This window comes from Myotis yumanensis, unplaced genomic scaffold (genome assembly GCF_028538775.1).
Source record: "Myotis yumanensis isolate MYYU_CA2020_CCGP unplaced genomic scaffold, mMyoYum1.0.hap1 SCAF_3, whole genome shotgun sequence".
Classification (NCBI taxonomy): domain Eukaryota; kingdom Metazoa; phylum Chordata; class Mammalia; order Chiroptera; family Vespertilionidae; genus Myotis; species Myotis yumanensis.
The window spans coordinates 197,805,054-197,828,194 of NW_027223754.1; the positions used below are offsets into that span (position 1 = coordinate 197,805,054).

Consider the following 23,141-nt stretch of genomic DNA (forward strand, 5'->3'; position numbering starts at 1 on the left):
CAGGCTTCAGTGACAATGGCAGAACATTCACTTGGCACTGGCTAAGCTGCCTTTGATGGGAATATACTGGGCATTGCAGCCAGTAGCAAGTAGCACAGGCATCAGTGCCCTTGCTCTGAAGCAGCCTTTGGTGATCCTTAGTAACAGACTTGGTTCCCTCAATGGATGTTAGCAGCACTGAGAACACGTTGGGTAAGTTCTGGTAACATTTTTTCAAGCTTTGGTGACAGGAGCCATCAACCACATAAACTAAAGCAAGAGAGGCAGAAAAGGGCAGATGTCACTCGGTCAGCAAATGGTCTTGTTAATAGCACATGTGTGACCTGGGACACCCAGGAAATCATTAGAAGGCAACCCTATTTTGAAGCTCTGCTAGAATTCTATAGAACCCCTTTTATATCTATAGTAAGGGAATGACCCACGAACTATTTCACCAACATGGGGGGTTGGAGGCGGGGAGAGGAGAGAACAGCAGTCACAATAAACAATAGGTTGGCCTTTAGGTAAATGTTTCTAGCCTTATATTTTGGTGGTGGTTTTTTTTTTTTGTTTGTTTGTTTATTTCTGTATTTATTTTTCAGTTCAGATTTTTTAATCACCTTAGACATCAAAGTGACAAAACATTTTTATTTATTTATTTAATCCTCACTTGAGGAAATTTTTTCCATTGATTTTTTTTTAGAGAGAATGGAAGGGAGGGGAAGAGACAAAGAGAGAAAAACATTGTTGTGAGAGAGACACATCAACTGGTTACCTTACTGCATGTGCCCTGACCAGGGCTCGGGATCAAGCCTGCATGTACTGAGGTACATGCCCTTGACCGGAATTGAACCAGAGACCTTTCAGTCCGCAGGCCGATGTTCCAATTACTGAGACAAACAGGCTAGGGCAAAGTGACTAAGCATTTTTATCTCTACTTATGTGAATCCCCAGTAGAGAGTCAGCTCTAAAAATCATTTTGGTAGTTATTACTAATTTAATTCAACAAGTATTTTTAAGCACAAATGATATATGCAACATCATCCTCTTGTATTATAAAAATGTAAAAGGATCTAAGGTTCCTTCCTTCCAGAAATATGTAATTTCCTTGAGTATACATTTGAAATACATACACATATAAGAAAGTTATTATGTGCCAATCCTATCTAATAATAGAGAAACATGGTAATTAGCCATACCTCCGCTACCCTTCCCATTGGCTAATCAGGGCGATATGCAAATTAACTGCCAGCCAAGATAGCGGTTAATTTGCATATATCAGCTGGGAGCATAGCAAGCCAGGCGGCCAAAAACAAGCTGGGTGGCAGAGGTGGGAGCAAAACAAGCCAGCCGGGCGGCTGAGGGAGGTGGAAACAATCAACCTGGGCCAGGCGGCTGAGGGAGGCGGGAACGAAACAAGCCGGACATCCCCCGTGGGGTCCCAGACTGCGAGAAGGCACAGGCTGGCCTGAGGGACCCCCCCCTTCCACTAGTGCACAAATTGTTGTGCACCGGGCCTCTAGTGTTTTTATAAGTCCTATAAAAGAAAAGAAACTGAGTCGGTTGGAGAAATTTGAGAAAAGTTTCTTTTACAGTTTTTCTTGGGGTTAATATATTGGGAAGTAAGTGAATGCCTCTGGGTGTGTGTGTTGTTTATATGTGAAAGGGAGCATGCATGAGAGACAGATGGAGAGAGAGAGAGAGAGAGAGAGAGAGAGAGAGAGAGAATATGAATGAATAGGCATCCACTTCTTACTATATCTAGATCTGTAGGAACATGGGCAGTACCTTTTGTCTGAAGTGACTTACTAAGTGCCCTGTTTGGCTAAAAATATGTATTAATTTTTTGAGATTCAGTTCCAGCATCATCTACCTATTTAGAAAACCTTCCCTGACCCCCCATGCTCTTCCTCCTTTTGTAGCTTTATTTTCACAGTAGTTTAGTTTTTAACATTATCTGTCTCTGTCTAAAATATAGGTAGAACTCCTTGATTCAGGGACCAAGTCTTATCCATTTTTGCATCCCCATCTCTGAACCTAGCACAGGGCCAAAGTGAATGGACTGACTGAATGGATGAATGAACCAGAGATTCACCGGTGAATATCTGGCATGTGGGTGTTGCAGACATTACGAGTCTGGAGTTGTGCTAGCTCTCTTTCTCCTGGCTCCAATCCTACCAGGGGTGCTAAGGTCTCGGGATGTAAGGTCAGATGTTATTCTATGTCTACATCAGTAGCACTTAGAAAAGTGTTCTGTTGAAAGCGAACATCAGAAATACTAATACAGGAGGATGTAATTGAGTCCCAGAGGTGAGAGGCAGGGAAATCAATCTTCTCTACACTTACGGCAATCATCTCTTGTACATTGTAGATTTGTACAATCCCTTGTACAAAATTTCACATTTGAAAACATCTATACTTCTTAGTATTAGAAAATTGTAAATACAACCCTTTTTCATCAAGCAGTGGACACTAAGTAGAGACGGAGTTGAGGGTTAAAACTAATGATGCATTGAAGAAAAAGCTTTAACCAGTTGGAATTCTATGATTTATAAATGATAACTTAAAAATCATTTAAAGTGTATCTAGTTAGCACTTATACTGTCATGAATTCATTAACTCAGCTCCTTATTTAGCCTGTCCCATTGAAGCTGACTACAGGTATCTGCTTGGACTTGAAGAATTTGACTCATTATAGCTTGAAGGGCAAAGTGATGGATGAAATTCGTAGCTGGATTGATGGCTGAAATCCGTAGCTGTATTTCAGAGGATGGGTATTACAAAGGAGAAAAAAGTAGCATGTCCATATGCTTGAATAAAAAAGCAAATGCTCTGGGTCATTTTTTTGCTTGGAGCATCATGTGCTACCATAAAACTCCCGACAACAAAGGTGTTTTGAAGGTGCATAAGCATGGCTTTTGACTTACCTGCCTCCTCCTCCAGAAACCCTTCTCTAAACAAAAGAGACCTTCCTTTCCATTTAACTTCCAAAGCTTATATTTTTACCTCTATTACAGCTCTGTTATGCTTTGCATTGTATTAAAATCACTGGAATATTGGTCCAACTTTCTTTGCTAGACTGTAATCTCTTTGAAGGCAGATACTGTGTTCTTTCACCCCTTTTCTCCTTTCACTATATCTGAGACATAAGTAGATGCTCATGCATTTGTAAACAAACTGAACAGAGACTTCTCACTTGAATGCTTTCTATAGAAAATAAGAAATATAGCCAAATTAGATTCAACTGTTAAATTAGAACCCAATTCAACTGTTTTGCAAAGGGAGGGAACAATGGCTCATTCAAAATGGTGGAGATGTTTTATTGCTCTTGCGTAAGTCTACATATTCTGCTTTTCTATGAAAACACAATACCTTTAGGAATTTAATGGAATTGCGTGGTCAAGATCTGACCCTTCAGCTTCTCAGTTCATTTCCATTGCATTCTCTCCCACATACATTTATTGAGCCCTTGTGCTTTAAGTACTCTCTTCATTTTCACTCTTCTCCCACTTTCCACTTTGAGTTGGGAGTTAATTAGGTTTCCTCCAAGGGATACAGACAGGAAGCCCTCTCAGCATTATACTTATCCATTTAATCTCTTACATAAGAAGACCCTAGTTATGATTTCATACAACTTCTCTTCTAATGTCTGGTGGGATAACTATAATCCCAAATATTTTAAAAATAATTTAGTGGCTGATGATCAGATTTTAAAATTTTTCCCCTTTTTTAATCTGGAAAAGGAATACTCTGTGGGTAATCCACTCATAGAGAATGGAAAGCTCACTGGGCAATGTGGTCACGGGTACTTTTATATCACAGGCTTTTATATCAGTCACCGAGTCTCTTTTTGTTATTTTTTGGCCCAGGCAAGAGAAATGTCAAAAATTCATTGAGTTGCCTGGCCAGTGTTGCTCAGTGGTTTAACATGGACCTATGCACCAGGAAGTCATGGTTCGATTCCCAGTCAGAGCACATGCCCAGGTTGTAGGCTCAATTCCCAGTTTGGGGTGTGCAGGAGTCAGTCAATAAATAATTCTCTCTCATCATTGATGTTTCTATCTCTCTCCCTCTCCCTTCCTCTCTGAAATCAATAAAAATATATTTGAAAAATTCATTGAGCTTTGTTAATTTAGTGAGCATTTATTGAACAAAAGCAAATGGTTATTAACTAATATTAATTTAGTCCTAAGTGCCAGGCACTTCATATGCATTATAAATCTATAGTTTACAACAATCTAATGTGGTAAATTCCACTATTATTTCCATTTTACATATGAGGAAACAGAATTAGAGAATTCCAATGACTTGTCCACAGTAACACCGGTAGTAGCTGGCTAACCTAGGATTAATTAAATTAGACCAAAAGCTCATAAGAATTCATTTTTTGAGCCCCTGCAAATTCCTTAAAGGTGCCTGAAGTGGATTATTCAGCTCACTCATTTCAAGATCTCCTTACTATCCTTCTCAGGTTTTCAAGTATAGTGTTTAGACACACAGAGAGGTGGCTGAGAATCTCAGTTAATCTGCCTGGGTGTGAATCCTAGTGTCTTCATCTACAACAGCATTCATCCATCCTCGATACGTTGTCTATTCCCTTGCTTCCTATTTCTCCATAGCACTTATCATTACCTGACATTACATATTTTTACTTCTTTTTGTATGCATTCCCCAATAGGAATCTGCTGCCTGAGGACAGTGACTGTGTATATCTTGCTTTTTAACAATGAATCCTCAGCATCTAGAACAGTGCCTGTCATGCAGTAGGTATTTCATAAAATATCTATTGAGTGAATGAATAAAAGGAGATGCATTTTGCTTATTTATGCCTGAAGTAGTAATTTTCATATATATATTTAATCCTCACCTGACGATAATTTTTTCCATTTATTTTTAGAGAGAGTGGAAGGGAAAGGGAGAGACCGAGAGAAACACCGATATGCGAGAGACACATTGATTGGTTGCATCCCGCATGCCCTCAGTCCTGGGAGCCTGCAACTGAGGCATGTGCTCTTGACTGGAATTGAACCTGGGACCCTTCAGTCTGCAGGCTGATGCTCTATCCATTGAGCCAAACTGGCTAGGGCCCAAAGTAATACTTTTTAGATATACTTAATGGACTTCACTTTATTCTTGGTTCACCTTCAGTCTTCTGTAAAATTTTTATTTAAGGTACACTACAATATCACATACAATGTGCTGAGCTCTGTTTTAAGTCCTTTACATCTATTGACTTATTCATTCTTACAACAACCTATGGGGTAGGTAAAATCAAGCTCAAGGAGTCTGGTCATGTTCCCAACCATTACACCATGCTGCTTCCTGGATAAATTCCATAAAAAATGTCATCTCCATGGAGTTTAATTCTCAAAAGATGTGTCTTCATTCTCTCCTATAGAATGCCCTTCCATCTTCCCCATTTTTCCTTTCTCTCTACCCAGAATAAATAAGAAAATAAACCCTGGCCGGTGTGGCTCAGTTAGTTGGAGTGTTGTGCCATACACCAAAAAGTCACAGGTTTGATTCCTGGTCAGGGTACATACCCAGGTTGTGGGTTTGATTCCCCAATAGGGAGCATATGGGAGGCAACCGACTGATGTTTCTCTCACATTGATGTTTCTCTCTCTCTGCCTCCACCTTCTTCTCTCTCTAAAATCAATGAAAACATCTTTTGGTGAGGATTTAAAAAGAAAAGAAAGTTGTTTTATTTCATTCCATTATGCCTTTCCTTCTTTGGAACAGCAATGCCTACTGTTAGTGAAGTTTTTTCAGGTCACCTTCAAGGATAAACAAATGGTTTGATCCCTACTGGTCACTGGATAACAGACATGGTGTATGTCTACCTTTATTCTTTCTCATGTTTGTCTCCTTCCTGCTTCTCTAGGGCTTTGGGATCCCTGCCACAGCCCTTCCCTTCCAGCCTTGAGAAGGGAATTTAGTGGTCTATGGAGGTTGCAAAAGCTGCCTTTAAAGTCTGAAAATTAAAAGGAAATCCAATTTTATAAGCAATTCCTTTTTTTTTTTTGCATTTAGGTCACTTGGTCCTTTTCTGCCCATGTACAGTTTTTCTCACAAAAGCACAAGCATCCTCAGAGTCTTGTATCTCCGATGTAGCACAGTATCTACCTAGGAGGCAACTATCATGAGCACAGACACCTGGGATTTAGTCCCAGCTCTGTCACTAAGAAACAATCTGCCTGGGGGCAAGTCATGCAATCTGACCAGAACTTGGTTTCCCCACCTGTGAAAGACTCAGGTAAGAGGCTGAGCAGATATTTCAAGGTCCTTTCCACCTCTAAATTGTGATGTTCTTAAATTACATAAAGAAGAGAAAGTGCTCAGATTTCTAGATTTCTTTACTATTCCTACTGATCGCAGTGTCACGCCAAAGGAGCCACTGTTCTTTACTAAATGAGCTTCTCAAAGTTGAAGGATGATAGCTGTTGGGGTTGGCAATAGGTCAGAACCTAGTTACTGGCAGGATTTCTCCCCTACTTCCCTGTAAATATTCAGGGGAGATAATGAGTAAATCCAGTATTTCACCTCTTTGTCTTCATAATAAAATAATAATAATATAAAATAAATTTATTTTTAAAGTAAAACACTAAAAATTGTCCCTCTTTCATTTAGAAAGAATGCAGCAGTCATCTTGCTTTCGGAAACTGCATGAAACCTTGGACCAGAGCATTGGTAAGTACAAGGGGCTGCGTCACTCTCACACCTAGCAGTTCTTTGGAGTTACCGATCTGAAGAAAGACAGCAGCTGAGGCACAGAAAGGAGAAAGTGTTTCTGGCACAGAATGGCTAAATTCTCAGGAATTCTGTTACCTCTTCCTGGGAAGGGAGACTGTATGTCTTGGCTTACTTTGCAGTTTAGTGAGGATCATATAACTGAGTCCTAGTGAATCAAATGTGGTCTAAAGTAAGTGATGCACTTCCAAGCCTGGCATTACAACATCCTGTGTTCTCAGCTCCTCTTTATCCTGCCCTATGGCAGCCTCAGAGAACTCTGAGATGGGATAGCCACATTAATGAAGAAGCCTGGATCCCTGAGCCACTGGTTGGAGAAGAACTTTCTGACCCCCCACTGGACTTAATGTGAGTGAGAACAAAATTTAAGTGTTAAGACACTGAAATTTTGTAGTTGTTTGTTATAGCATCTAGAGTTCATTACCTGATTATAGAGTGTGCCAGGCTAAAGAGGAATGATAAAAAAAGATCTGAATAGCCCTAATCAGTTTGGCTCAGTGGATAGAGCGTCAGCCTGTGGACTGAAGGGTCCCAGGTTCGATTCCAGTCAAGGGCATGTACCTTGGTTTCAGGCACATCCCCAGTAGGGGGTGTGCAAGAGGCAGCTTATTGATGTTTCTCTCTCATTGATGTTTCTAACTCTCTATCCCTCTCCCTTCCTCTCTGTAAAAAAAATCAATAAAAATATATATATAAAAAGAAAGATCTGAATAACTTGTTGTCACTTCAGAATTTATATATTTCAAATTACGTTTTTCATCTTAAGGTCAGTTATTCTTTTGCCCTCCCCTATTCTAATGGCACCAACGTTTTTCCTGAAAAATAAGACATCTTTTACAGTGATCTAAGGGAGTCTATCTACTTGTCCTAGAACCATGAGACACTTACAGAACAGAATGGAGCTTGAGAGGACTCTAGGAACACTGCAGCCTCTCTCACCAAAAACTACTAGTAGACCTAAAGGAAGTAGAACATCCTATGCCTTCAGTTAGACTGTAGGTCCAATCATGTATGAACTTTAGGTTAGATTCCCCGTGCTAATGGTGCACATATGAGTGTGAGATTTTTGTTTGTGAGTATATCTTTAACTAGATGTCCACAGGGTAGTAGGTCTACATTGGGTGGCACAAAGTTGAAGATACCAGGTGTTGAAAAGAAAGAAATGCAAGTAGAAGCAATGAGGGTAGATGGAGAGTGAGTGATGGCATGGGAGAATGCAAAGTTACTCTGTCTGAAACTACCCTGAGAGCATCTGTGCCTGTAGCCAACATTTTGTCATTGCCCTTTTGAGAAATAGCAGAAGAAATAGGAATAAGTTTCTATCATTTTTCTAAGTGACAGGGAGATAAGACTGAACCTTCCTTTCTAGACTCTTAAAGAAATTACGCTGGTTGTACTCCTATCCCCTAAAGCTTGCACACTTCTTCACCAACCATCAAGACTAGAATTAATATCTGAATTTTAAGGACCTTGGAAGAACTAGAATCTTTAAGAACATAGTCCTGGGCAGGAAGCAGATTGAGATAAATCACTTTCATAATACTCCTTATATACTCAGAAATAATTTGTGATCCCATTGTATTAAGACTTTCATTTCTGGAGATATTATCTTGCCCTGTGACACAGCTATTGCCAAATCTGGTCCCCAATACTTTGCTTTACTAATAAAGTGTTTGGAAATAAAGCTGATATTTTTTTGAGGGCGGGGTTTGTGTTCTCCAGCTTACCAGTTCCTACCACTCCATGTTGTCATGCTTTTATTAATGTTCAAGTTTTCAATCCCTGCCAATGCATCTCTATATCCTTGCTCACAAACTTTTTTTGTCAACTGTTGTCTTTATCTATTTGCTTTGATCAGACCTAAAGTTAAATAGTCCCTTTTACTGTCTCACTTTATTAGTTTTTAAAATGTGTTTTCCTTGCTAATATCCTTAAAGTCTTATCCAATATACTTTGACTAATTTACTTCCCTAATATAGATGTAAATACTCTATTTTTAGCAATGAGTCACCAACAAAGAATAAACATGCTTTTAAAATTTGTAGTGTTTTATAGGATTACTTATTTGTGTGAATTACTTAGACTAGTGGTGTTCAGAGCATGAAGACTTTTTGTGCAACTGACAAATCTCTCATATGTCTAATTTCTATATGATTGTATTATATCAAGCTACATTATATAGGATGTCCTAAAACATGTATACACACTTTGAAGCTGAGAGCTCAATTGATGTTTCTTTCTTTTCAGATTTAACCCATTGGAATTAATAATTATTCAAAGTGTGTATACTTCTTATTGGGATACCCACATATTACTCTACAGATCAGATGCATGTACCTCTGTTCTGAGTGATGTAAAGTGTGGCTTCTAAACTATCTAAATGCAAATACCATAGTCCCATGAAGATGACCCATGGAAATAAAAGATGCTTTTGTTGTTGGTGTTGTTAATGGGCTATTCCATTTTAACCACAAATGTTGACAGATTGTATAGTGGTAACCTCTGAGTTGTCCCCAATGACTCTATCTCTTGGGGTTCACATCCCTGTGCAAACACCTGCTATTGGGTGGGGACTGGGTCTAGTGACTTGATTCTAATAAATAGAATACAACAAAGGATGGAATGTTCTCATCACAGGGAAAAAATGGCCTTCCTTTTTTCTTTCTTCTTTTTAATTGTATCTACATGAGAAGATGGATGTTAGCCGAACCTACGTGGCAATCATTTCACAACCTATGTAAATGAAACAATCATGCTGTACACCTTAAACTTATACAGTGATGTATAAGTATTATTTTTCAATAAAACTGGAAAAAATAATAAAAGAAAGGATGGGGCATTGTAAAAGCCTGGACTTCCATCTTGCTGGCACTTTCTTGTCCTCTCACATGCTCCTGCTGTTGAAGCCAGATGCCTGCTGTGAGATGCTTTATGAGGGCCCATGTGACAATGAACTAAGTAAGGAAGGCCTTCAGCTAACAGCTTCTGAAATACTGAGGTCTCAGTCCAAAGGCGCCCAAGGAATAGAATCCTGCCTACATCCACATGTGAACTAGTAAGTGGTTCCTTCCTAGTTGAGTCTTGAGATGACTGTAGTTTGTTAGAGACCCAGAGCTTGAGAACCCAGCTAAGTTGCACCCGGAGTCTTGACCCACAGACACTCTGAGATAACAAATGTAGTTGTCACATACCACTAAGATTTGGGGGTGCTTTGGAACCACGAACACCTCTTCATGGACAGATGAGCCAGTTCAAGTTCCCTCTCTCTCAGAGAAGAGGCTCCCCGCTGGGGGCCAATGCCAGGGCCCCTCGCCTGCAGACAGAACCCAACTTGGTCTGGGGAGAGTTTTCCCAGGACATTGACAGGTGAGCTGGGTCTGGAACCCAGGTCTGTACCTAAGAAATAAGAGAAGTGGATCTTTTCCACAGAGGTCGGGGATACACCCACCCCTCAGGGGCTGCCTCTGGTGAAGGGGCAGGGGTGCCTACAGACCCACTATGCACCCTTGCGCCTTTGTCTTCTCGTGCCCAAGGCTGCTCCCCTCCTCTGGATGGCAAACCACGCTCAGCATCTGCTCCCACCTGCCAGCTGTTCCCTCCCCACTGGCTGCTGGGCGGGGCTGGGTGGGCTCTGCTATAAGGGCTGGCAGACCTCACCCAGCTGTGCTCCTCAGCACCAGCTGTGGCCTTGGCCGAGAGGGAGGTGCCACCCTGGGGTATGGCTAGTGTGGTCTTTAGACTGGTCTCATCTCTGTTGCCTTAAAGCTGTGTGGTCCGGGATCCCGGGGAGCCTGCCTTCATGCCCAGGAGCACCACGTGTGACAGCGTGGGGTGGGCGTCCTCAGGAGGGTCTGGGTAAACTGGTGAGGACAGATGCATCATGGAAAACGGGAAGTGCAGCTTTCAGGGTGGCTGAAGGAGGGAGGCTGGTGCCCGTGCTGGTGGGGCCGGCATGGAGAGCAGCCTCCATGAGAGTGGGCACAGCGCCTCCGTCTATCATGTGACATTTAAAAGCGCTCTGTCCCTGGGTTCCACAAGGTAGGGGTCACCTGTCTGGAAGATTGACATGAGAGCTGCTTGCCCCTGAGGCGCCGTCTTTCTGGGAGGGTTGGGGAGGGGGGGAGGAGGATGCGAACCACTCGCTGTTGTGCAATGAGAAATCATGAAGATGGGGCAGAGAAAAGGCCTGTATGCCAACAGACCGACCCCCTGTCCACTAGCTGGGGTCCAGCACAGCCCCCAGAGCCATGTGGACAGTTGGCTTTGTCCACTCGAGCCACATGGAGACAAAAGGGATCTTTTACATTGCGGAGATTTTATACATAAATATATTTTGTCTGTAATGAACCATTCTCAATAAATGTTATTCTCACTGAAACGTGGGAGGAAAAAATATTTGGAGGTAATTTGTTATATAGCTTTAAACAACTAACACAGAATTTTGTTTTTCTATTGGAATAACTGATAATTCCTTTATTATTTTTTAACCAATCTCAAACTGAGGATGGGGATAATTTAATACAATCAGAGATATTCAGTGCCATTCAATGAAAAAAATAATTAGAACAATGTAGCCCAGCCTGACCAGCATGACTCAGTGGTTGAGCATTGATTTATGAACCAGGAGGTCATGGTTCAATTCGCGGTCAGGGCATGTGACCAGGTTGTGGGCTTGTTCCCTAGTGTGGGCTGTGCAGGAGGCAGCTGACCAATGATTCTCTCTAATCATTGATGTTTCTATCTCTCGCTCCTTCTCCCTTCCTCAATAAAAATATATTAAAGAACAAAGAACTATGTAGCCCAACATAAGTTGGTTAAATTGAACTGAACTTAGAAACAAAGGCAGCTAAAATGCAGGTGTTCATTATGCAATAAAGTAGAAGTAGAGTAGCAATGAACAAAACAATGAATACAAGAAACTGTACAATGATCAAGAATCCCATGATAACAACATTCAGTAGCCATCAGATATTTTTGAGTTTGAGCAACATTTCACTGAGGAGAATGAACAGGCAAGGAGAGAGGACATCAGAGAGGCAGGAAGATAATCAGGTATCGGGGAAGCCAAAAGAAGACAATTCAGAGTATCAGAATCTACCAAAGCCAGAGTCAGGTGACGGTGAAAAGGGCTTATGAATGTCTGCTCTGCTGGTCACTGGTGACCTTAGTGCTGGTTGTGTGCTGAGGCAGAAAAGGAACTAGTAGACCTAAGTAGATGGAAAGATGAGTGGAAACAAGGGAAAGGAGGATAGCAAGGAGACAAGTACTTGCTAACAAGTATTCAGATAACTACTAAATAATTCCAAAAGATATTATGAAAAGGAAATATTGAAAAGTGAAGTGAGCATGTGATCTCAAAGTTGCTAGTATGCTGAAATACATTCTCAATTCAGGATGAAAAATCTTAAGAGAACATATGGGCCTTGACATGAAGTCCTACAAACCTTTAAAATAAATATCCTTTGAATTCCTGACTTCCAGTTGTTATATTGTCAAAGGACAAAAGAGATTATGGCCTTTCAAAAGGATTTTAGAGGATTATCCAAAGACCTGGCCACAGAGAATTCTTATCTGGTAAAAGACAAATTATACATTGCAAATAAGTAAGCAGATAATTTCTCTGTGTCAAAGGGACAGAAAAAGCCCATTATGCTTACAGTTTCTAAGAGAGTAACAAATAGGTCATCTTCTCATGGAACTTTTGGTATGTTTCCTTTCTTAAAAGTGAGAAGGGTGAAATTTGATCTTCAAAAGTTCAGGGAAACTTGTAGACCTAAAGACTGAGTTGGGGTTGGTGAAGGAAGTGGATGCTAGGTGAACATTGACATTAAGCTTTGCTACGAAAGGTTAAGCATTGCAAAAGACAGAGGGAAAGAATGGGTGGAGGGGGAATTAATGTGATTACTGTTCTAAAGATGTCTGTGCTTAGAATCTACCAAATGTATTCTGTGCTCAACGTATCAAGTGTACTTGAGAACATGTGGTGGTGAACATTTCAATACAGAAAGGGCATATTCCAGAAAAACCATTCTTACCAAGGGAATAAGCTTTTGTCTTTGAAACTTGAAACATCAAACACAAATAAAGCATGAAGAACATGGCTTGAAGTGTGCTAACAGGTCAAGATCGCACTTAGAAAACCATCTTTTCTCTGTTTAGGAACAATCTCACTTGTTAATTAAAGGACCTCAGGTAGCAATCATGGAATATTTTACCTGACAGATGAAGAACACAAATATTCTGAAGACCCAAATTGCATAAATACAACGAAGAGACATTTTGTCCATTTTCTGGCAGTGCAAAGTTAGAGTGAATGCAAATGAATGTGCTGGCAGTAAAATTACACTATTAACCATCTGAAGATTGGGCTCATTACCTAAGAAAGCAAAGCATCAATTTGTAGCATTATAACATTCTGTTTGTGCTGCTGAACACATGTTTGGATGTTTTTATATATTCTCTGTTCATTTGGGTGCATAGTAAGCACTTTGCATCAGCCTATTGATAGAAGTTTAATTTTGTATTGTTTCTATGATATTGTTTTTGTCTGATGGGAATGATATTCTGTCTTAAAAGTAAACACTTCATTTATTCTCCAAATAATTCTGAGTTCAAGTGGTTTTGTTTCTCATTATTAAATGGCATGGATAAGCCTAAAGATATATTTTAAAACCGAGGAATTAATTGATTTAAAAAAATTATATTTGAATAACATGTGAGGAGACTATTCATTCAATCACTAATTCTTCCATTCTTTTAAAAAATATTTTTATTGATTACAGAGAGGAAGAGAGATAGAAACATCAACGATGAGAGAATCATTATGGGCTGCCTCCTGCACGTCCCCTACTGGGGATCAAGACCACGAACCCAGCAAGTGCCCTGGAATTGAACTGTGATCTCCTGGTTCATATGTTTACTGATCCACACCAACTGGCTATTCTTTTATAATTTTAACTAGAGGCCCGATGAACGAAGATTTGTGCAAGAATGGGCCTTCCTTCCCCTGGCTGCCTTCCCTCTGGCCAGAGCCCGCCTTTCTGCCTTCCCACGCTGCCCAGAGGCCCTGAGTGGCTGGGGCGGTGCGGAATGCCTGCGTCATCGCCATGGCAATGACACATCCTGCCATATTTGTTGAGTTAATTTGCATACTCACTCCTGATTGGCTGGTGGGTGTTGCAAAGGTATGGTCAATTTGCATCTTTCTCTTTTATTAGTGTAGATGTGTAAGCACAGTGGAAAATTCAAGGATGGATGTGACATTGTTCCTGCCCTAAGAATGGTTGTAATAATATCAGTTCCTTCTGAGAGAACAAGCATAGAACTATCAAATCTCAGAGGAAAAAGAGAGAAGTATATCCCTTCATTCCACAAATATTTTGGCCACCTACTATGTGCCAGGCACTATTCTAGGGAATGTGTACACAGAAGGGAATAAGACAGTCATGGTCCGTGATCTTGGGAACCTGCATCCTCAGGGAGAAGTGGAAAATAAGAAAGAAAAATGAACTAATAATATAACTTGGGGTAGCCATAAGTACTATGAAGAAAAAACTAAAGTAGGACAATACAAAGGGCAGTGTAAATGAGCGAGGAGTGTGACTTTGAGATCATGAAGGCCTCTGAGAGGAGGTGACAGCTGAGTAGAGATTTGATTATGTATGGAAGCAAGTGAATAAAGATCTGAAGAAAAGGCTTTCCAGGCAGAATTCAATATGGAAAGACCTTGGGGCAAAAATGAGCTTGGCAAGTTTTTGAACAAAAATAAATCCTATGATGAGAGTGAAGGAGAAGGGGAGCGTGAGCGTTGCAGTCATAGATGTGAGAAGGGGCCAGATTCTATTGACTTTTGTAGGCCATTGGAGATTTTTTTAAAAAAATATGTTTTTATTGACTTTAGAGAGAGGAAGGGAGATTGAGAGAGAGAGAAGCATTGATGAAAGACTGAAACATTTATTAGCTGCCTCCTGTACATCCTCACTGGGGATCAAGCCTGCAACTTGGGAGTGTGCCCTGACTGTGAATCCAACCAGCAATCTCTTGGTGCATGGGACGATGCTCAACCAACTGAACCACACCAGCCAGCACCAGTCATTTGAGATTTTAAGCAGGTCATGGCATGTGGCATGATATAATATACATTTTAGAAGGGTTGTTCTTGATGCTGTGTGTAAATGTAATTGTAGAGTGGTAAGAAAGGTACCTAGGACAGAGATTAGGCATATATGAATTGCCCAGGCTAGAGAGAACCAAGGAGAAATGGACTCAACTAGTCTAACCTAGAGATGACAGATTAGAATCTAGTGTAGTCCAGTCAGAGGCAGTTGGTTTGAACGAGGGTGATAATTACCAAGGTGGAGAGAAGCAGCTCCACTTTAGGGAAAATTTCACAAAGGAAGTGAGTGACATGTAACAACGTGAGCTGAACTTCAAATGATGGGCAGCACTATGACAAGGGGAGAGTCATTTAATGATTTACTGAGTGCCTACCATGGGCTGGGCACTGGTGTAGGTGTTGTGGGCATAGCAGTGCAGAAGCTCTTGTTGACAATAAGGAGAAAACTTGCTGAGTAATATTTTAAGTAAAGATTCAAAAGTAGTGAGGTGAACAATACACTTAAAGAATTACTTCTAGAATTAGTTCTAAGGATGCTTTATTTTTTTTCCTTTTAGTGGAGAAAATTGTATGATTAACCTTTGTATGCTTGACTCTCCTTGAATTTGCAAACGTGTTAAGTTTATATCAGTAGCAACTCAGTTTATTGTCAATTGGCAAATATCATCAGATCCATTCCTTAGAAACAATGGTTAATATATATCTTTCCCATCCTGCTACCCTGCCTCAAATTCCCCCATCCTACCCCCGCCCCCAATTTTTTCCCAGCTGGATGACTCAACTTCAACTTCCCCTCCTAGTTCCTATCGTGTACTCCTCTAGAATGAGGTGACCTAGACCATTCTAGTCATGTCTGTTCCCCAGAGCTTAGAGAATAAATTCCAAATTCCTTAGCCTGCACCAACTGACCCAACTACCTTTTCTGCTTTATCTCTAACTCCACTCTCCTATTGTTTTAATCACACTGGATTTTTTCTTCCTTTTTAAAAAATATTTTTCTAATTGTGATGAAAAGAAATAACCAAACTTTGTTCAAATAACAAAGACATAACAAAATTAACCACCTCAACCATTTTTTTTTTAGTGTATAGTTTAGGGCCATTAAGTACATTCACATTGTTGTGCAAATCCCATCGGATTCTAAATCATACAGTGTCACTATTCCCCTAACACTCTGGCAGTTTGTTGCTTGGACCATACCTGTTATAGGAGATATTGCCTCTTAGGGGGCATGAGGCTTCTAATCCAGGAACATCCCTATATCCATCCAATATTGATCTTATCTTCTTGTACTTGAGGGGCCTAGGCGGATGTTTGTACTGATATAAGGACTTTCACAGATGAGAAACTCTGATGCTGCTCTGTTAGCCAGTGGTGTTTCCTGTATCACATCCTTGTAGGTAAGTCTAAAGACCTGCTTTGGGGAGTTGCATCAATCTGTGGAAATGTCCTAATTACTGACACCCCTTGCACATCTGGACTTAAACCACTGGGACTGTACTTAGAGTGAGGGTAATAAAGCATGGCTTACCTTGGGGAGGAGCTGGATTGCCTGTAGAATTCTCTGTCTGTGCCCAGAATTAAGGATCCCAATTTCCAATAAATCCTGATCTTCCATAACATTGCTTCCCTGAAACAAAACCAGAAATGTTGTAAGTGAAGTCAGGCATTTTTATTATGCGTAAATAATGATTTATTTAGTACAGAGACAAATAACCAACATATGATCTGAATTTTATAGATAAAACATAGTCATGTTTCTATGAGGGTAGGATTAGAGGGAGTCACTCATGTTGAAAGTTCTGGGAAAACTTCCTTCCCCTCACCAATACTCTCATGATTTACTATTTCTGGTTGGATTATCTACACTGGGGATTCATTCCTTTGACTTAAAACTTTGTCCCCCTAAAAATGTAAATGCTTTGAGGGAGCAGTGCCATTTAGAACCATCCATGACTTATACCTTGATATGAATGAATCAGTTTTGTTTTTCCCCCAGGAAAACAGATTTCGTGAGGAGGGCTGATGGAAAATTGCATAGACGAGGTTAAAAGTGAGAGTTAATCTTAAAATAGTGACTGCCAGACACCTGGTCAAGATGTGGGGCTAGAACAATGAGTAAGACGCAGGTCCCTACCCACAATTGTCATTATTTCTTCTAGTGCAGTGATGGAAACAGACTGTTCAAAGGCAGTCAGAGTGAGGTAAATGTGCTATAATGGTGACATGGTCTTGGGAGCCCAGAGAGGACCAAGGGTATGTTTTCAGAGGAAATGATGTCTAATGGCTAAAAAGAATAATGAGTAATGTTCTGTGGCTAAAAAGAATAGTGTCCTTGGAAGCACTAAGTTCTGGGGTAAGTTGAAGAGAGGAGCAAAAGGTAAGACTGCAAAGGCAAGCAGAGGCCAGACGTACAGACATTGCATGGCACGCTGTGAAATTCAGACTTCATCCTCCCCATAACAAGGACCCCTGGGCAAATGTTTAAGGAGTTACATGATGTGATCCCAAACTTAGAAAGATCAATTTGGTTTTTGTGGCTGGGTCTCTGTTTCCTTACCTATAAAATGACGAAGTTGAGCTCCACGGCCTTCAAGGACCTATCTAGTCCTGAAGTTCTTTGATTTCAATTATGTTTTAAACCTCTAATTAATATGCACACATTTGTTTTTTGGGGTTTGTAAGCTAAATTGAGGAATCTATAGGAGAGTTCAAGAATTCAGATCGCTACATTTCTGGACAAATCAAACTCTGTCCTCTTAATGTGTAATACAAAAACTTTTATGAATAGAAGTTACAGAATACCCATTTATGGAGAGCAATGGGTATTGATGAAATTGAAAGCAAAAGAGGATGAATTGGAAAGGGAAACCCTGGGGCCTGGGGCCCAGGAGGAGGCCACTTTAGTTGTTCTAAAGATTGGGATTAGACTGTGGGACATAGAAAGAAAGAAGGGGACTTGAAAACTATCAAGAAGTTTGACTTGGCAAGTGAATGCATGGAATGATGGAGAAATGCAGAATACACACTGGTTCCAGGCTTGGGCAAGAGGGGTGATTCATGATGCCTTTCCTTGAGATAATAAAGGAGAAGGGGCCAGCCCAGTGTGTGCAAAGTGAGACTAATGTCTTTCCCTGGACAGGGACAGCATAGATTGATGTAAACAATTTCATATCGGACTACATTATAAATGGAGAAATGACTGGTCTTAGAAAGATGAAAGCCATTAGAATGGTGCCATAGCTAGGGATTTAAGATGGGCATCCAACGGACAAAAACATTCTACCTACTCCTAGTACCATCCCTATGCTTGAGCTGCTCTGGTGCTCTTGGATGAGGCATAACGATGCAGGTCTGATCATGAAAAGCCTAATGAAAAACAAATAAAGCCAGTCTTGGCAATGTGCCATAGGAAACATTGCTCTCAAGAAATTACTCAGTGCACACAATAGAGGATGGCTAAGAATATAAATGACTTCATTTTGAAAAAGTGCTATTATTTTCAGAAATGGACTAGTGTGTCACAAGCGGGATGCATGATACCATTCACATTTGACTTCTACTCTTTGAGGGGTTTTCCAAAAAGAGTTTCCCAGCTCTTAAAAAACAAACAAACAAACAAACAAACAAATAAACACACAAAAAAAACAGTGGCCTTCTATGTATTAGACCATTACTAGGTTTTCCATGGACTAAATTACCAGCCTACAACTTCAGCTCAGAAAATATAGAACCTAGTTTCTTTGTACAAACACAAAACACACCAGGATCCCTTAGCCTGAATTAGCTACTATCTATATGTAATCCTGAAAACTTGATTTCAGTATTTGAATACTGAAATGCTTTGAAGAATTGAAACTTTAAAGACCACCTTTCTTCCTCTAACCTACCAATATACCATCTTCTCTATTTTCTTTTTTTTTGTTAATCCTCATCTAAGGATATTTTTCTATTGATTTTTAGAGAGAGTGATAGGGAGGGGCAGAGACAGAGAGAGAGAAACATCAACATAAAAGAGACACATCATTTGGTTGCCTCCCACATGTGCCCTGAGGATTGAGCCTGCAACCACAAGGTACATGCCTTTGACAGGGAATCTACTGGAGACCCTTTAGTTTATGAGCCAACACTCTATCCACTGAACCAAACTGGCTAGGGTTCATCGTCCTATTTTCAGTAAGGAAAGAAACTTTGGGGAGAATTGAAAGGAAGTTAGACTTCTCCTTGGGTCAAATTTCCTAGCAGGCAAGATAATGACTAAGAATTTTTGAAAAATGAGTGAAAATTATGGGGAGCACAGTGAAAATGGTAAAAATGTGTCCAGAGGGAAATGGTACTAATTGTAGAAATGTGAAGAGAAAGGTTCGCTGTCCCCAGTGACGCACGCAGTTAGAAATTTTCTATTTTCTTTCTTATTGTAATACACAGGAGTACAAAAATATCTCGGTGCATCATCTAGCCAGTCTTTTTTTCAAAACAGCACCAGGCTTGGAGTCTAATGATGTGGGTTTGAGTCTTGTCTGGGTAAACTTGGCTAAGTCATATATTATTTCCAGGTCTCTGGTCCTTACCCATTAAAATGGAGCACTTTAACAAATATCCATTCATAACAAATATCAGTTCTAAAGTGCTATGATTTCAGTCAAGTCCAACTTTTGATTAGCATTATCTATATATATAAAAGCCTAAGTGATTTGACGACCAGCCAGTAGTTATGACATACACTGACCACCAGGGGGCAGATGCTCAATGCAGGAGCTGTCCCCTGGTGGTCAGTGCGCTCCCACAGTGGGAACGCTGCTCAGATGACCAATGGGTGCCAGACGTCGGGCTCAGGCTCACGGCTGACTGGCGAGCACAGCTGTGGCTGCCTGAGCCTCTTCTGTGGACACTCCCCCTGCATGCCCCTCTCCCATCTAGACCAGGACCGGGATCGGGACTGGCATCTAGACTCACTGGCTGAGAGCCCGTGGCTGCTTCTCCAGCACTGCATGAGGAGAGAGGCTGCCATGACGAGCAGTGGCTACATGGTCATGGGCGCGCTGGTATTGCCCTAGGACAGGTGCGCCAAGACAGCAGAGGAGTGTCAGCGAGCCTACTGAGTGGCAAGCAGTGGCAGGCACAGCATGGCCAGGATGAGTGGGAGCAGCATGGTGCCCAGCCTGGGCTCAGGCTCCTCCCCTGCCACCTGCCACTTTGCACACTACTTTGTGTTGTGCGGGATCCACACGGACAGTGGGCTGGAGCCTGACGAGCTGGTGGGTAAGGCTGGGCTGCAGCAGCTCGAAGGTCCACTGATCCCTGCAGACCAGGTCAAGGGACCCCAGTGGTGCACGAATCCATGCACCGGGCCTCTAGTTATACATAAGTATAGATTCTATAATTTGAAATTACATTTTATTATTTCAGAATTTATAACTTACACTTACCTTTAAGAAGTAATTATAGAAAAGTGCAAAAATGCATGTGTGGGTTTTTTTGGACAAATTCATCTCAGTGCTAGGAACTTATAAAATTTCTTATGAAAAGAAATGCTAGAATACCTTATTTTTGTAGTGTCATGGATTCTTACAGAATTTCAGAGGATAATGAAATGTTTTAAGTCTTACAACTAACTATTTCATTTATTCTTGGGTAATAGTCACACCATCAAGGACAATAAATGTTTCCATTTTTCCTAGGAAACTGGAATTTATTCTTACATTACCACTTGCCTTCACTAAATGTTAGAAAACCTCAGCTTAACTCATATTTTTCCTCAATTAAAGCTAAACAAAACTCTAGTTTTTCCCCTCCTCCATCCATTTCTCACATGGCTGCCAGAACAATGGTTTTTCGAGTAGAGCTCTGATATGTCCATCTTCTTCTACTCCACTGCACTCTCTACCTCATCTTCCCAGTACACGTGCTGGCTCTACTTCCTCATCTCCCATTTGCTCCTTAAGCCACTATAATAAGCATTTACCCCCATTAATTCCATAGAATTTCTCTGCCCAATGTTAAGAATGACCTCTCAATTGCCATGTCTAGTTGATGCTTTTCCATTCTGACTTCAGGGATTCATTGGCTATATGTGGTTGCTGGCAACTATATTGGAAATGCATATATAGGACATTTCCATCATCACAGCAAGTTCTATCCAGCTGTGCTTCTCTACAGTTGAAGACATTGAAACTGGCTGAATCCCACAGATGGAGCAAAGGAGGTGATGTTACAGGGAATCAGACAGAGGAAGTCAAAAACACTCAGGCATCTTTCTTAGGATATAATTGATGTGCCTCTCAAAGTTCATAGACATTGAATTTAGGATCTCCAGCAGATGCTCTTCTAACATTTCAGTAATGAAAATAAATTAGAAACTGATTCTAATCAGTTTCATTAGTGTGGTTTTATTATGGGGTTAGAAATCTATGCTACTGAAATGACAAGTCTAATTGAGAAATGATCTATTTTCTTAGCACACTACCAGGCATGTTGCACAGGGTGTCTAGGGAATAATAACCAGTAGGTTAAGTTGTTTAGTTAATGACTTACTAGAAGCACCAAGGGCCCAAGGCAGTGTTTTTAGAACAGGTGTTCCTTTACTGACAAGAAAGATCTAATCCAGGGGGCCTTTATTGCTTTCTTAAATTATGGAGTAAACAAACATAATCTAATATATGTGTACTGAGAGGTGAAAGTTTCTTCTCTGATCATGGGGAGAGTACTTATGTATTAATTTTTTTTCAGCCACGATAAACTAACAAGATGACCAAATAAAATGAAAAGGAGTGTTTTGATCTTAGTGATCCATTAGAAATAGAACAACTATTTACTAAAATCATCTCTCAATAATATCTGTGCTGATTGCTTCTGTCGCATAGAACTCCAGCTTGAACACTTCTCCTATCTCAACAACGTTAGTACATACATATCATACTCATTTAGAAACCTTCCCTTCACATTGCATCCTATATAATAAAAGCCTAATATGCTAAGTTTCCAACCATTTGTTCGACCAGTCAACCAGTTGCTATGACACGCACTGACCACCAGGGGGCAGACGCTCCAACAGGTAGGTTAGCTTGCTGCTGGAGTCAGGGCAATCGGGACTGGGCGAGAGGGGCCGAACATGCCCTGGAAACTTCCCGTGGTCCCTCCCCAGCCGGCCAACCTCTGGCGGTCGGCCTTGATTAGGACTGGATGAGACGGACCCCAATCAACCCCCATCAGCCCCTATTGGGACTGGGCCAGACATGCCTGGGCCAGTGGTTCTCAACCTTCCTAATACCGCGACCCTTTAATACAGTTCCTCATGTTGTGGTGACCCCCAATTTCATTGTTACAAATTGAACATAATTAAAGCATAGTGATTAATCACAAAAACAATATGTAATTATATATGTGTTTTCCGATGGTCTTAGGCGACCCCTGTGAAAGGGTCGTTCAACCCCCAAAGAGGGCACGACCCACAGGTTGAGAACCGCTGCCCTGGACGGATCTGTGCACCGGGCTGGTTTCGGCCCAATCCCCGCAGGCCAGGCCGAGGGACCCCACCTATTACATAAAATGCTAGGGAAACATATTTAAGGACCATGGAGAACTGTTTTCTTCTTAATATAAGCAGGAGTGGGATGTTATTTATTTTCTCTTTTCAGGCCAAGAATGAAAAAAGTCAACAGGGTGCTGTTATTGGAGAAAATTTTTTTGCTCTATACTGAACTAAATTAGATTCTTCTCCACAGTTTGTATGACCTTAAATATGTAAAATAGAATATTTGTATAATCCTATGACCCGAAGATCTTGCAAACTCACACATGTAAAAATGCATATTTTCGTTTATTTTTAATACAAGTTTTCACAGCATAAATGATATGGTGGTATAAAACCAAAGGCATTCCTTGCCTTTGGAAAGTTCACTTTATACCACTTTACTTTTATAAAAGACGTATTTTAGTACCTGTTTTCACTAACCAAAGGAAAAAATCTGAAGAGGCCTTTTGCTTTTAAGAAAAAAGGTGAAAAGTGAAACTAGCGCTCAGTGTTGGTTTTGCAGGGAACCATTATAGAGGCAGCTGCACTCCAACATCCAAGCATGGCCCCCCAAGCTTCTTCCACTGGAACCACACTCAGCATCTCAGCATCAATGCTCCATAGCTTTGTACTCTGCACATCTGGGCTTTATCTCAAGGATCTTATTTGTCTTTTAAACAAATTTTATTTTTTACTTTATTTTTTAGAGAGAAAGGAAAGGAGGGGGAAGGGAGGGAGAGGAAGGGAGAGAGAGAAAAACATGGCTGTGAGAGAGAAACATTG

General features: G+C 40.7%; 1 protein-coding gene across 7 annotated transcripts in view; it reads right to left on the bottom strand.

Moving 5' to 3' along the window:
• The window catches only part of ANKS1B (ankyrin repeat and sterile alpha motif domain containing 1B), a 792,232-nt gene that overhangs the window by 255,533 nt on the left and 513,558 nt on the right, over window positions 1-23,141 (bottom strand). For all 7 annotated transcript variants that reach the window (XM_070410887.1, XM_070410886.1, XM_070410885.1 and 4 more), the window contains one exon: window positions 16,377-16,475. In XM_070410887.1, the coding sequence (XP_070266988.1) occupies window positions 16,377-16,475 (99 nt within the window). The remainder of the gene's footprint in view (window positions 1-16,376; window positions 16,476-23,141) is intronic.